The 17,124-nt window shown below is 40.4% G+C and overlaps 1 protein-coding gene across 8 annotated transcripts in view; it reads left to right on the top strand.

The window, feature by feature from the left end:
• LOC140364779 (RNA-binding Raly-like protein) overlaps positions 1-17,124 on the top strand; it is a 237,161-nt gene that overhangs the window by 170,334 nt on the left and 49,703 nt on the right. For all 8 annotated transcript variants that reach the window (XM_072451135.1, XM_072451139.1, XM_072451134.1 and 5 more), the window contains one exon: positions 13,836-13,911. In XM_072451135.1, the coding sequence (XP_072307236.1) occupies positions 13,836-13,911 (76 nt within the window). The remainder of the gene's footprint in view (positions 1-13,835; positions 13,912-17,124) is intronic.

Below are 17,124 nucleotides of genomic sequence, written 5' to 3'. Positions count from 1 at the left end.
CCATAGGTTATACAATAATGTGGATTATTGGTAACGCAATAGTACTCTAACGTGATTTCTAAAAGTAACGCTTCCCAACACTGATCAGAAACAATGTGAGGTAGGAACACTCTCTGTCTCATGAGACATTTCTGAGTGTCTCATGTCTGATCATTATCAAGATGCACATACATTTTGAGATATTCATTTTTGTCAGTATTGCTCGCCACTATTTGCGTGTGTTAATTTGTAATTGAAAATCCAATGATTCCAATGAACAGATAGAGTACTAAACACTACTCTGCAGTCTGTCAAATGATCTGAATGAGGCCGTGAGGACATACAAACTGTAAAAGATAAATCCCTTTCTGTTTTGAATTACTTACATATATAAAGATATCATTTTGTCCCATTCAGATCACAACAGTTGTAAATTATAGGCTCTGTGCTAAGACCTTGCAGGTGGCCAGTAGGTCATCCGAGGCAGCGAGGGACACAAAAGCAGCTTTGTTGTGGTTGCCAGGTCTTTTCATGTTGGAGGAGCTTGATTTGAAGCTGTTATATAACGTGTGATGATGTGCAAGCTTTGAGCGTCGGAAGTATCTCACTTTAGTAATTAGCCTGTTTGTTATGGACTTTATTATGACGGATGACTAGCAGCGGGTAGCCAGACACTGTCTATCATTTTAAGTGGAGATAAACAAAAGTTAAGTCCCCAGTTGGAAGGTAGTAATTGGCAGCATAGAAGGCAGATGTTTTTGGTGTAATTGCATAGGTGTCGCTCTCATAGGTTTAATGACTCGAGGACAGAGGAAATTTTTTTTCAATGACAATATAGGAAAACTCAAAATACAACTCTGAGTAAACTAATGATGAGGAAACACTGTCGCAACAAGGTTAAAAACCAATTAACGTAATATGTCCCCTTTTGTACATGCAAAGTTGTCATAAAAAACTGTAAAGCGTTCGTGCTACAATCTATGAACAAAAAGTGTTTGTTTTGTAGAGATTTTGTGTGACAGCAAACATACTGCTATGCCTCCCATTGAAAGGATAATATCGGTAATATCCGGACGTACTTCAGTCTGTTCAAAAGCCGAGCGAGTGGTTGTTTGCACACAGCCCACTATTCCCATCCAAATATGATACTTCCAGGGCTCTTGTGCGGGTGAATCGAATGTTTATCCAGAAGAAAAGCATGTTCTGTGTGGATTAGTTATATTCACAAGAAAGCTCTACATTGCACTATTTTTGCACCTAAAAGCAAAATAGATTGTCTTGTAATCCTTTTAATTCATGGAGCTCATTCTTAATATTGTCAAAGTCTCATCATAAAACATTGTGACTTTTTACGCTGGATTTCGTGCAAATTTTACGATCGGATTGTCATAATTTGTCAATGACTGTGAACGATGACGACTTTATCCCATCCCTGTCCGTTTGCTCCTCTCCAGACAACATCACTACTTTTCTTTGGGCGTCACCACATAGTCCTCCTTCTCCACATAGTCCTCCTTCTCCACATAGTCCTCCTTCTCCACATAGTCCTCCTTCTCCACATAGTCCTCCTTCAGCACATAGTCCTCCTCCACATAGTCCTCCTTCAGCACATAGTCCTCCTTCAGCACATAGTCCTCCTTCTCCACATAGTCCTCCTTCTCCACATAGTCCTCCTTCACCACATAGTCCTCCTTCTCCACATAGTCCTCCTTCTCCACATAGTCCTCCTTCTCCACATAGTCCTCCTTCACCACATAGTCCTCCTTCACCACATAGTCCTCCTTCAGCACATAGTCCTCCTTCAGCATATAGTCCTCCTTCAGCACATAGTCCTCCTTCTCCACATAGTCCTCCTTCAGCACATAGTCCTCCTTCTCCACATAGTCCTCCTTCTCCACATAGTCCTCCTTCTCCACATAGTCCTCCTTCTCCACATAGTCCTCCTTCAGCACATAGTCCTCCTCCACATAGTCCTCCTTCAGCACATAGTCCTCCTTCAGCACATAGTCCTCCTTCTCCACATAGTCCTCCTTCTCCACATAGTCCTCCTTCACCACATAGTCCTCCTTCTCCACATAGTCCTCCTTCTCCACATAGTCCTCCTTCTCCACATAGTCCTCCTTCTCCACATAGTCCTCCTTCAGCACATAGTCCTCCTTCAGCACATAGTCCTCCTTCTCCACATAGTCCTCCTTCTCCACATAGTCCTCCTTCTCCACATAGTCCTCCTTCACCACATAGTCCTCCTTCAGCACATAGTCCTCCTTCTCCACATAGTCCTCCTTCTCCACATAGTCCTCCTTCAGCACATAGTCCTCCTTCAGCACATAGTCCTCCTTCTCCACATAGTCCTCCTTCTCCACATAGTCCTCCTTCTCCACATAGTCCTCCTTCAGCACATAGTCCTCCTTCTCCACATAGTCCTCCTTCTCCACATAGTCCTCCTTCTCCACATAGTCCTCCTTCACCACATAGTCCTCCTTCAGCACATAGTCCTCCTTCTCCACATAGTCCTCCTTCTCCACATAGTCCTCCTTCACCACATAGTCCTCCTTCTCCACATAGTCCTCCTTCTCCACATAGTCCTCCTTCTCCACATAGTCCTCCTTCAGCACATAGTCCTCCTTCTCCACATAGTCCTCCTTCTCCACATAGTCCTCCTTCTCCACATAGTCCTCCAGCACATAGTCCTCCTTCAGCACATAGTCCTCCTTCTCCACATAGTCCTCCAGCACATAGTCCTCCTTCAGCACATAGTCCTCCTTCTCCACATAGTCCTCCTTCTCCACATAGTCCTCCTTCTCCACATAGTCCTCCTTCAGCACATAGTCCTCCTTCTCCACATAGTCCTCCTTCTCCACATAGTCCCCCTTCACCACATAGTCCTCCTTCAGCACATAGTCCTCCTTCTCCACATAGTCCTCCTTCTCCACATAGTCCTCCTTCTCCACATAGTCCTCCTTCAGCACATAGTCCTCCTTCTCCACATAGTCCTCCTTCAGCACATAGTCCTCCTTCAGCACATAGTCCTCCTTCTCCACATAGTCCTCCTTCTCCACATAGTCCTCCTTCTCCACATAGTCCCCCTTCACCACATAGTCCTCTTTGGTAGACTAAATGAGAGAAGTGTTCACATTCACATTCAGATACGCACTACTTTCTCCCCACGGCTCATGTGATTGCATGAAAAATCTGTACAAAACATAAGACCCACTTGAATCAAGATCTTCTACAATGATCGTTTTGAAAACAAAGTCTGGATGAAGACGCAGCAGACAATGAAGCATTTTGACCTCTGCCTTGTGACTAAGAGCCCGTCTGCGTGTGCATGGTTTGCCTATAGTAGCACCTCTGCGTTTGTGCATGAGAACATGAACGATGAGCAGATGCTTGTGTTGTTGCTTGACTAATTCATCACGTTCCTGCTTCGAAGACCCAAGCTGTCTCCTTGCACTCTCGTCCTTTGAGAACACTCTTACACACCTTGGGTTTTTTTTTTAAAATTCCAATTGATTTGAGATAGACAAATCTACTTATCTGTCCCATTTCATCTCAGTAAGCTGCCATCTGGTCTGCCTTTGGTCCGTTTTATCCGAAGCTGATACTTTAAACTAGAGGGTTCATGCAAATCCAGATGTTGGGTTGCAGTTTTTAAGCTCATCTAAACTCTGTTGTTATTTTTGGTAACAGTGCAATATCTTCTACCAATTTGGGATTGTCCACCTGTTTATGCACATTGGGATACGCTGTGATTTATCTTAAAGCCTCTACACAACAATCCATGCTGCATTAGTCTTGTATTAGTTTGCATTAGGAAACCTGTCTTTTTATTTAGTGTTAAGTCGATATATTATTTCTATACATTCAAGTGCCGTGAAAATATTGGAGCTCTATCGACATGTTTTTTCAAATATTTTTTTAATGACAGACATATTGCTAAAACCATTTTTTTTTTTTTTTTTTTTTTTTTATCTTGAGCAACCAATGACAGAGCAGATCTGCCTTGTATTTTTGCTGCGTTATTCATCATGTTCCCCTAAAATACATATAATATGAAAGTTTCAGGCCACATTTTTTTGACTCATGAAAACTTGTCCATTGGCAGAACTAGCATTTATTTTACTATCAACCCTGTGTAAACACGATATTACACAGACAAATTATTGAAAAGTTTGAAGTGCGTCAAGTTCAGTTCAAGTAACCCATGTGTTGGAAGCTTGAAAACCTCACTCTGGTGCACAAGTGTGACATTGGGTATAGCCCTGGCAGATGATGGTCGCCACTGAAATGTCTCCTAATGAGGTTCTGGCTGTGAAACACATGACGCCAGGAGAATTACTGATGGAGAAAGAGAGAGTGTGAGAGATGGAGAGGGAGAGAGTGGAGAATCCGAGGCCCAGGGCGCCACAGGAAACTGGGCGCATAGATGTGAGCCAACAAATGAGCTCAATAAAGCGCAGGGGCAGCTTCCTCCAGGGGGCAGGATCCTTGTTTTCCCTGACAGGAGGACGGCGCCGTGTCTGCAGTGATCACTCATGCTCCGTGCCTCTGCCTCTCCGATGCAATTTACTCCCCACTGCAGTCACTAACACCAACGCGCCTGCAAAGGACAGCCACCTTCTGAGACTATGTTTTCTGTTTGATTTTCAATGGGGATCCTATTAAATATACAAATAAAATGTAGATTTCATGCCATTACTTCATGTTAGTTCGTTTACTTTGAAGAGAACATGTGTATTGGGTGTCTGTAAAAAGTGGGCAATATTGACGAAAAGAGTGTCTTGATATTTTTCCAGAGTATCCCGATAACGATATCTAATGCCAATTCAACAGAAATGTGCCAAATATGTTCTTAAATGGTTAAGTGATGTTTAAGTACAAAACAGATGTGAAATGACTGTAAAAGGATCTAGAAAAGTACACTTTATACCCTTAACATTTGCTTTTTTCCACCCTGAGTAAGACCAAACTGGGCTGAAACACACTGGTGCATATGGTATTTTATGTTAATAGCCATGCAATAAAAGACATGTTATTTGTATGTGTGCTTTGGCTTATTGTTACTATTTTTTCCACATAGACAGAGTTGTTTTCTATTCCATTTTGATTTTTAATTTGATCTTTTTGGCAACATTTATTTTTATTGATAAAGGATATTCTTCTTCAAAACAACATTCATGATATTCTTGGTAGTTCTCTGATCTACCTCTAGTGTCTGGCACTATCTTCTGAGAGTGGCACAGCTCGTGGCAACATGATACTAACATTCAATGAATGAATGGCTGCTAAGTGGTACAAAGTTTACCCAAAGAGAAGCCAGAGTAAGTATAGTTGGCCATGTAAAGTTTACCGTGGTACATCCAATTCAGAAAGCCAACCTTCTATCTTCAACCAAACTTAAGTGTTTTTTATAAATATATGGTAAAATCTTGGTGATACTCCACATGGAGATTCAGCACCCTCGCTCTCTGGCGCTCTCGCCGCTCTCGCCGCTGCACGGACCTACCCTTGTCTATGAACAATCCCGGCTCAAATGGGTCACAGTGAGCAGAACGCTGAAAGTAAATAGAAAGAAAATCGATTGAGTTCATAAATGTTTTAGAAGATTGAGAGCACCAGGGACCGTCTGCTTTTGGTATAACTTTCATTTCAAGGCCTTTTTCTGAGAAACAAAAAATGTCTAGTTCTAGAAAGTATTTCTATTGCTAACTAAATTGCATGTTGAATTAAAAAACATGTATGCACATTAACATTGTCTTTTTCTATTTTTTTGTGCAGCTCTTTATAAATATATGTATTTATTTATTCATTTTGTAAGTCATTTTTACAACATTTTCATTTGAAATTATAGATGCTAAACTAAGTACCAGAACTAAAATGCCTGCATCAAATATATGTATTATGTAAACACGGGTAACAGATTTTGAAGTGACAACACCCAGAATTTTTGGTTTGTTTTGTGTCTCACTCTGAATCGAGTTCTTTGTGTGAATCAATCAGAAAGTCTCTGGCTGAAAGCCATCGGGAAAAATACTTTGTGCTGATTGGTTGAACAACACCTGAAGTAGAAAACTCTAAATTGGGTTAAATCAAGTGCTCAGGAAAGCACAGTCGTCTTTCTCATCCACAAATGTACAAAGTGCCATTGTGTCCACGTTTCTGAAAAACAAAATAGTCCCTATTTCGCCTAAAATAGGCCGAAGCGCGGCTGTTGGTGCTGCCACGTTTGTTTTCTGCCCAAGCCACAATGCTGCTCTGTGATTGGTTCCAGTCCAGGCTCCAAATGCCATGTGATCTGCCCATTTACCACTGGTGTGGACCGCAAACCAATCATAGCATAATAAGATGAACTCTCAAGATTTTGTGAACAGACCAAAATTACGAGAATTTACCCTGCTGGCCAGGTTAGCAACTACAGCTTGATTTAAATTATCCAATATTGAAGAATACAGCCCAAAATGTACCTACAAGACAGATGTTTGCAAGAAAGTAAGATTATCAAAACTTGAATTATGTCTTTTGCACACAAAAAAAATAATTTTGACAACTCCCTATTCAAACCAAGCTGGTGAAATAACAAGCAATAGACAGAGGGTTGGATTGTCCATTTGATCAGATATTGTCCCAGAACAGCACAATACATGTAAGAACATATCTATAAATAAATCATTTGCAGGCTGAACAATTCAAATTGCGTCATGCCTATGCACACGCAGCTGCCCAGTGAGCTGAGCCTATGGACCACCGTCTCAACATCACCACAAGCTCAAGAATATAAGATTTATGTGCAAATCAACCGTTTTGAATTAGCTAAATATTGAGTTGCACCATATTCGAATAATTATATGTGTATGTTTATAATAGAAATTGACCAATATATCGTCTGGCTGATATTTGCCTTAAATTATACATATTTTGGCCTTAAACTTCTTCAAAGCTTTATTTGAACACTTAAGTGCGAAGAGGACACTGCACAAAATGTAACAACACTGCTTTATCTATTTTGTAGTAAAACAGGTTTGTGGATGAGTTTGTATTTGTTGTAGTATAAATTGAAGTAACCTGAGTCTCACGCAGGAGACGTTTATCAGTACAGGACCAGAGAGCCGGAGACATGAACCCTAAGACATTGTGATTGTATGTGCATTCCAGTCCAGTCCAGTCTGGTCACACTTCCATTGTAGACAGTAGAGAGTGGCCAAATAATACAACATTATCAAAACTATCAAGAGTTTATCAGCCATACTTTTTTCTTTCCTTTTCTTGTTGAGTATCGTCCATTTCAGTCGTTTTCTATTATACAATGTTTTTTGTTTTATGGATGACCTTAAGTGAGCAGCAAATTAATTCCGTTGCATTCGGCTTTATATCATGAAAATAAAGCCATTCCAAGTCTATTCTTAAGCCTATTACATTCATATAAAAACAGTAAAACACAGTGGAGCAGAATCTACAGCCGATGTCCCCAGGCGCTTCCCATTAAGTCTCAAAATGGCAAAGGGACGTAAGGCAATCGGATATAATGAGAACATATCATGTGTTTTGTGAACTCCAACGTGCTTGAAAAGTTGCAGATGAATCGTGTCTACACTGTAATTATGTAAGTGTGCAGCTGGCTTTTGTTTTGACACAGAAAAAGCATGATTGTCATCCGTGTGGGAGCTAATTATGTTTCTATACGAAGGATTCACAAAACCTTTAATTAAAATGCATCGGAAATAACTTCAATTGAAATGTGCACGTTGGGGACAGTGTTGTGTGCGTCGAAGAGTTTAAAATGACATTATTGGTATTAGTGTCTACAAATAAATATAGTAAAATTAATTTGGACAGACATAATAGGTACAGTATATCTATGACAAATGTACTATTGATTGTACTTTTTTTGCAACTTAAGGTGAGACAATTAGAGCTATGGAAAAATTACACCTATTTTATTTAAATCTGAAACATAGACGGAGCCAGGTTTAAATTTCTTGGTTCATTTTGTTAACATATTACCAAAAAAATAAAAAATACATTGGAGATTTGAGATATCTTATTTAGTTTTTGAGTAAACGCTATTTGACTTAAAATGTACCTAAAACTTCAATGAATTATGCTCAGATTATGAATTGTTAATTACAAGTTTGGAAAGTTTATTGTGTGTAGGTGTAAACTTTGAACTTTGAAGTTACAATGTCCCATTTAAATGTATGAATTAGAGTAGATTAGAAATAACAAAGATTGGACAATTGTGTTTTTTCTACTTAAAAAAACACAATTTAATTTGAAAAAAAAAAGGGTTTTGCTGTAGTGTAGCCTTAAAACCATCAATTACAATTTTGACATAACTTAATATCTGCTGGTTCCGAGGGTTATATTGAGGTGATAAAACCTCATTACGGTCACACTCTAAGCGACAGACGGAGACTTGTCAATCACAGTCGATCTCCTCACGTCGGCTCATGTCGTGGATAATTGGGGTGTTACTCCTGTCAAAATCCAGCTCCGACCACATTTACCGAAGGTTCAATGGCAATGAGACCAGATTAATTGCAGAAAGACGCCGCTGTGTCTGGAGCCTGGTGTGTGCTTTTCTTTGTCCTGTGCAGAGAAACACAGTGGGACATTGTCTCAGTAAAATGAGCATGATGCTGTGGAATCCTCTTAGAGCAGGTATAAAGCCCTCTGCAGCGGATCAGTGAGGAACTATTGTGTCGCTAGGTTGCTATTCTGTTAGAATACTGTTCCCTCATGACTGTCCTCTGGGGAGGCAGAATGAATGCAGGGGAAGTGTTGTGGAAGTGTAAATTACATTACTTGAGACGAACCTTAGCTTTTCCTTATAACCTTATAACCCTCAAACCCAGGGGTGGGCAAACTGCGGCCCGCGGGCCACATACGGCCCATTTGTCTTTATAATCCGGCCCGCCAAACATGCCAAGTAACATATATTTTTTTGTTTGAAATAATGTTTTGTTTTGTTTTGCCCTTAGGCATCTGTCCACACTTGTATCCTTAATAAAGATGACGTGAAATTAATTAAATAATACATTATATTTAAGGCATATATTTGACAGAAAAGTTGTATTATTTCTTTGATATATATATATATATTTTTTTATTGCGGGCCGGCCCTCTGCTACTTGGATTCGAATATGGCCCTCGGAGGAAAATAATTGCCCACCCCTGCTCTAACCCCTAACCCTAACCCCCTAACCCTAAACTCAAATTTCCCTTCTCTAAGCTTAGTACCTGCTTTTCTCTTGTGTTAAACATAGAAAATAGCTTTTATATTCTGCGATGACGTGTTTGAACACGGCGCAGTAAATAGTGGTACGGCTTTGCTCTACTCGGCAGAGATATCGTGCTCTCAGAGGAAAATTTAATGTCACGTTTGAGCGGTAAAATGAGTAATATGTGCCAAATATACTGCCAAAGCACGACAGAACACAGGAAGACGCCAGGCCAAACCCAGCAGCTCACATTTGTCACCATAAGTACATTTACCTAGTACAAGTAAAGCATGCAGCCTCATAGATCTAACATGAAATACAATGTTTTAGTACAAACTTTATGAAATAATTTGTATAAATGATGTAATTTTCTGAAAAAAATAGAACATATAATTTAAATAATTGCATAAAAAGGCACAATGCAATTAATTGGGATTAATTCATCGATTTCATTTCCTTATAATTTGAAATGATGTATTCAGAGTTCTTCTTGTGCATTGAAGTAGAAGGCTATATCAAGCTAATGTTCAGCTGAATTTATACTTCCAGCATGTACTTTACGCATAGAAATGAGATGCACAAAAGCAGAAAACAACATTAGCAGTTTTCAAGTCTATACAGTTTCATGCGGCTGCAGACGTCAAATCAGAATCACAACAACATTCTTTACAGATGCAAGTATAAACCATGCTAAGCAGCATAATAATAACATATATTAGTAAGTTACGTGTAAAAAGAGGGTAGAGTTTCTCATAACGTTCACATTGACGTTGATTTGGTCCAGGTTTGATTCTAGTTTAGTCCTAATTTAGACTTGGCTTGGTCTTTTTCTCGTCCTGGTCTAGTACAGATTTTGTTAATTTTTTAGTTCCAATTTTAATGCGGTCTGTGTGCACATATATGTTTTAATGAGAGTATTTTAAGATATCTAAATAAGACCGGCCTCACGATGAGACCATTACTGAATGACTCAGATGCTCCCTTTGTCGGCGGGCCAAAAATAAGAGCTGTCTCGCGTTTGAAAAATGCACTAGATTTCCCGTGCTAATTTATCTTAGTTTGATGTTGGGGGCTCATTAAAAGCATGCTCTTCAAATAGTCTTCAGGTTACCGGGCAAAGTCCTAATTATGTCCCAGACGGCGGCGATCTCCCAGCACGAATCTGTTGATGTGAGCCCGCAAAAACAGCTATTCAAACAGAGTAATGGGATTTTGGTAGGAGGAAATAGGAGTCATCCAAAGGGCTTCGTTTGAGCGCAGAACCTTTGCTTTGGCAGCGTCAGGAGCACTCTATGAATTTGGAGACAGGAACACAGGAGCCATGAATTATTTAGGCAAATGTAACACTGCAAGAGGAGGAGGAGGACACAGGGAACAAAGATTCAAACGAAAACAATGATTTGGGGAGTTCTGTCTCGCTTGGAAAACCATATTATACAGCATTATTATTTAGATAATGACTATTAATATGGGTTTGTTCATATCAAAAATACTTTCAGCAGTTCTGAAGCAGTGACCCATGTCACCATGTCATTTTAAGACCACTGGGACCAAGCGTATTAAGAATTTTTCAATTCTTATTATCACTTTTTTTGTGCATTTCACCCTGGAGAGACTCAGACACAAAAGCAGAAAAGATGTTTTAGCGAACTTTATTGCAAAGTTTATTTGGCGCTCAGACCCCGGTGGAAGGCGTAGGGATCATGGGCACTCCATGATCTGATTGAATTAGATACCTTCCCCCCGGAGCCTGGAGACTGGTGGTGGTAGATGTGGAGAGAAGGTAGAGAGAATAATAGATGCAGAGGAGGAGCTGGGGAGGTGGTGGGTCGCAGATACGGTTTGAAGCGACGGAGCCATCTGCCTGAGCGCTTAAATGCCACCGCCTGTGCGTTGATTGGAGCGGGGAGGAGTGACTGAGAGCGTTGATTGGGGATGAGGAGCAGGTGTAGGGGCCATGACGCGGACGTCCCCCGTCCTTCTACCATCCTTCTTGGCTGGGAAAAACTGCATAACCTCTTTGGGATAAGCGCAGAAACCTGGGAGAGTCCATGGTGAAGTGAGGGATCTGACTCTCACAGACGGACAGGCGGGCGCCCGCTTGAGTGCGATGATGGCGCTGGGGAGAGGGGTCCTTCCATGGAGGCCGACGCAGATTTAGGTTAGGTCTTCCAGGTGAACTTACGCAGGCTTCATTTCTTATTGTAATAATTACAATTTCGTGTCAACCAGGATTGAAATGATAAAAGATCACTCATTAGAAAGTAGTTCTACAAAAAATTGATGCTGAAAACTCAAACAAAAATCAAAGACTGGACCCAAAAGAAACCTGACATTTAAAAAAAATACAAATAATTGTGACTTAATTTGAAAATGTACTTTATTGGACTCATGCTGGACAAGAAGGTGCCGTTATTTATTAATTTTCTAACAAGTTGGACATTGGATTTCACTGACTTATTCTGAATTACATTAGGGCTGCTACTCACAATTATTTTGTTACTAAATTCCAGCAGTTATTCTTTTGTTAATCAATAATCACTGTAGATTGTGAAAGCCTGGCCGATGGAGCTAAAACGTGTTGTAGGAATCTATTGTGTTTCTCATCAAAAACACTAAATGTGCACGTTTCCTAATTAATTTAGATGTAATTGCTGTTCTGTCTAAGTCGGGTGTGTACCTATTATTCCCAGGGAGAACATAGGTACTGGATTGGTACTGGTTCAGGTTCCACATCCCCAAAAGTTATGCATAAATGTATGATTTTACAGCATAGAATATAGCAGCATATAACCATAACCACAACCAAAACCCAGGTCTCGGAGGAACATAGCATAAAAGTCTTAGATCCAGTTATCTTAGCACATGGCGTGTTTCGGAGTTTGAGCTTCTTTCAGCCTTAAATTACTTTCCTTTAATGCCATTTGGTGTTTTTCATTTGTCAATATAGTCATTCATCGTCTTCTGGCTCGTACAGTCACAAATCGGCTTGTAACATTAGAAACAGGAGGAGCCACAGTGACCAAAAAGAATCACACCAAGACGAACGAAGTGAATCTTTTTCTTATAAAAGTAGCGACTTAATTCTCACAAACCCATACCTGCACTTTCCATTGCACTCAGCTGTAATGTATTGCTTTTATCTGCCCTAAGTCCACTGAAGGACATTGTGATTTCTACGGTACCGTTCCAATGCGCCTCCGCGGCCATCTTTAGCATCCCAGGCTCGTCCGCATCATCTATAAACTTTATGGACTGCTTTGCTTGTGAGTGCTTCACTTCTGGCCTGCCTGCGCGCCTTAACCCCTGGCTCTCATCCCAGAAGCCACTCAGACTGGGCAAAAGACTCCGGAGACCTTGGGCACCCTTGGCACGCCGCAGATACCAAATTTCAAAAAACAACTTTATCCCTCCGATGGCACCGTTTCTTCTCTACCAACAATACAACAGCTGCAATAAATCAAAAGTACTTTTCTTGCATCTCTTGGAAATTCCGTCTGCTTTTTTTTGTGTGACTTTTTCTGTTCCAGTAACAACAATCGTATTTTGTCAGCTTTCCTTTGGCGACTGTGCAAGGCCTCTCTTCTTCCCCATGTACCAGCGCATTGGTAAAAGCTTCAATACTCCGGCTTTGTGCACTGTTTATTGAAATGTGGCTTTAAAAGTTCACACAAAATAGTTTCTGGAAGGCTGGACTGATATTCCCCTAGTCTACGATGACGTAAGAGTCTTTGAGAATGCTCCAGTGTTGAGTTTCATTAGTAAGCCGCATGTTCGAGAGGGAGAGAAAGTGGAATTTGTTTGTCGCTTATGTTTGTGATTTGATATTAGGCTTTATAGTAATGCTCAATTTACAGGTTCAATGGGACTGTTTACAAGGCGGCTTTGCATCTGAACAGGCTGTGATACGGTGCAATACAATTCAAATGAAACTCGCTGTCATTTGTCGTTTAATGGAATGTGTAGAATAGCAATAGCGATATAGCAATTTCAAATTGTGAAATGAATGTAATGGTCTGAATCTAGATATTGATTCATAACGTTCAGTCTGTTTTCTTTTAGATAGAAGTTAGTTTTGGACTTTTGGTTTTATTTTGTGGGCCAACACAATGGAAAGTGGGTGAGGAGGGACATTCTGCAAACTCTACAGCCTCTGTTCACTGAGCTTTAACTCAATTTCACTTTGTGCCTAATTGTGCATTATTTATGAACCCAATTATCCCAATAAAGGTCACTTACATCATACTTTTGACAGTACATTTTCTTTATGGGCTTGTTTATTAGGGCTGAACAATTTTGGCAAAATAAGTCACATTCTTGTATTACATTTCAGACGTTTGCCAAGATTTTGTCGATATTTTGTCGTTTGCAGATACAATTGTTACTGAAATAATTACAGTCCTGCAATTTTGTGATTTTGACCATTCAATGTGTGATTATAATGAAATTGCAATACATCTTGCAAACATTATCTGTGCATCAATGAAGCTTTATATCTATAACAACCTATTGGAGCTCGCCACAATTTACATCATGCATTATCAAGCATTTCAAGTTAAAATACAGTTTGCAAAAGCATATGATACTTGTATTATGATATGGCTTTACTGACATGTGGTGTGTTTCTTTGTGTTACAGACATAAACATGGCGGGCGAGCCCAAGCCGTACAGGCCTAAGGCGCCAAACAAGCGGCCGCTCTCAGCTGTGTACAGGTAAATACATCACACCTCACTGCAGAGAGAAGCATGTACAAATACATGTGTACAGGTAAATACATCACACCTCACTGCAGAGAGAAGCATGTACAAATACATGTGTACAGGTAAATACATCACACCTCACTGCAGAGAGAAGCATGTACAAATACATGTGTACAGGTAAATACATCACACCTCACTGCAGAGAGAAGCATGTACAAATACATGTGTACAGGTAAATACATCACACCTCACTGCAGAGAGAAGCATGTACAAATACATGTGTACAGGTAACTACATCACACCTCACTGCAGGCAGAGAGAAGCATGTACAAATACATGTGTACAGGTAAATACATCACACCTCACTGCAGAGGAAAGCATGTACAAATACATGTGTACAGGTAACTACATCACACCTCACTGCAGAGAGAAGCATGTACAAATACATGTGTACAGGTAAATACATCACACCTCACTGCAGAGAGAAGCATGTACAAATACATGTGTACAGGTAAATACATCACACCTCACTGCAGAGAGAAGCATGTACAAATACATGTGTACTGGTAACTACATCACACCTCACTGCAGAGAGAAGCATGTACAAATACATGTGTACAGGTAACTACATCACACCTCACTGCAGAGAGAAGCATGTACAAATACATGTGTACAGGTAACTACATCACACCTCACTGCAGAGGGAAGCATGTACAAATACATGTGTACTGGTAACTACATCACACCTCACTGCAAAGGAAAGCATGTACAAATACATGTGTACAGGTAACTACATCACACCTCACTGCAGAGGAAAGCATGTACAAATACATGTGTACAGGTAACTACATCACACCTCACTGCAGAGAGAAGCATGTACAAATACATGTGTACAGGTAACTACATCACACCTCACTGCAGAGAGAAGCATGTACAAATACATGTGTACAGGTAACTACATCACACCTCACTGCAGAGAGAAGCATGTACAAATACATGTGTACTGGTAACTACATCACACCTCACTGCAGAGAGAAGCATGTACAAATACATGTGTACAGGTAACTACATCACACCTCACTGCAGAGAGAAGCATGTACAAATACATGTGTACAGGTAAATACATCACACCTCACTGCAGAGAGAAGCATGTACAAATACCTGTGTACAGGTAACTACATCACACCTCACTGCAGAGAGAAGCATGTACAAATACATGTGTACTGGTAACTACATCACACCTCACTGCAGAGAGAAGCATGTACAAATACATGTGTACAGGTAAATACATCACACCTCACTGCAGAGATAAGCATGTACAAATACATGTGTACAGGTAACTACATCACACCTCACTGCAGAGAGAAGCATGTACAAATACCTGTGTACACGTAACTACATCACACCTCACTGCAGAGAGAAGCATGTACAAATACATGTGTACAGGTAACTACATCACACCTCACTGCAGAGAGAAGCATGTACAAATACATGTGTACTCGTAACTACATCACACCTCACTGCAGAGGGAAGCATGTACAAATACATGTGTACAGGTAACTACATCACACCTCACTGCAGAGAGAAGCATGTACAAATACATGTGTACAGGTAACTACATCACACCTCACTGCAGAGAGAAGCATGTACAAATACATGTGTACAGGTAACTACATCACACCTCACTGCAAAGGAAAGCATGTACAAATACATGTGTACAGGTAACTACATCACACCTCACTGCAGAGGAAAGCATGTACAAATACATGTGTACAGGTAAATACATCACACCTCACTGCAGAGAGAAGCATGTACAAATACATGTGTACAGGTAACTACATCACACCTCACTGCAGAGAGAAGCATGTACAAATACATGTGTACAGGTAACTACATCACACCTCACTGCAGAGAGAAGCATGTACAAATACATGTGTACAGGTAACTACATCACACCTCACTGCAGAGAGAAGCATGTACAAATACATGTGTACAGGTAAATACATCACACCTCACTGCAGAGAGAAGCATGTACAAATACATGTGTACAGGTAACTACATCACACCTCACTGCAGAGAGAAGCATGTACAAATACATGTGTACTGGTAACTACATCACACCTCACTGCAGAGAGAAGCATGTACAAATACATGTGTACAGGTAAATACATCACACCTCACTGCAGAGAGAAGCATGTACAAATACATGTGTACAGGTAAATACATCACACCTCACTGCAGAGAGAAGCATGTACAAATACATGTGTACAGGTAACTACATCACACCTCACTGCAGAGGAAAGCATGTACAAATACATGTGTACAGGTAACTACATCACACCTCACTGCAGAGAGAAGCATGTACAAATACATGTGTACAGGTAACTACATCACACCTCACTGCAGAGAGAAGCATGTACAAATACATGTGTACAGGTAACTACATCACACCTCACTGCAGAGAGAAGCATGTACAAATACATGTGTACTGGTAACTACATCACACCTCACTGCAGAGAGAAGCATGTACAAATACATGTGTACAGGTAACTACATCACACCTCACTGCAGAGAGAAGCATGTACAAATACATGTGTACAGGTAACTACATCACACCTCACTGCAAAGGAAAGCATGTACAAATACATGTGTACAGCAAAACATGAAAAAACAACCACATAAACAAACAATGGACTTATATTATACACTAATGGCCGTATTGTGCCCCTGGAGGTAACGTTATTGTGAGCCTTTTCCAGGGGGCGGGGCCAGGGAACTATTTCGCTACCTTGCTGACCTTAACGCTGGCTTGAAGCTGGAGGCTGGAGTGGGAGGTGCCAGTCCATATATGGTGATAGTGTTTGATCCAATGACTGATTACTGTGGCTTTCAAAAGCACCTCCAGTGGAAGATGTTTGTCATGCCTCATATACAGACAATGAAAGATGTGAACAATAACATCTATTAAATTCACATTTTCGGGTGTTTCGTGACACATCAGCTGAGCAGAAGTTTGTTCGGCAGGTCCTTTAATAGGCTCTGATTGGCTAAGCCAATCCAAATTACAATTACACATAACACACTTTCTTACTCTCAGAACTGATAATGCAGAAAGTCTTTTTTAAGTGATGAGACAAGCGACAGCGCTATGCGCTCTTTTCACTCTCCATCACACATGTACGCGGTCTGTGCATTTTGCACGTCTAAAATCAATTCCTCATTCGG

The sequence above is a fragment of the Eucyclogobius newberryi genome, unplaced genomic scaffold (assembly GCF_026437365.1).
Source record: "Eucyclogobius newberryi isolate DKJ021-1_F unplaced genomic scaffold, fEucNew1.0.hap1 SCAF_18, whole genome shotgun sequence".
NCBI classification, from domain to species: domain Eukaryota; kingdom Metazoa; phylum Chordata; class Actinopteri; order Gobiiformes; family Gobiidae; genus Eucyclogobius; species Eucyclogobius newberryi.
Note: the sequence above shows the minus strand (reverse complement) of the source record. Positions and strands in the feature narration are given on the sequence as shown.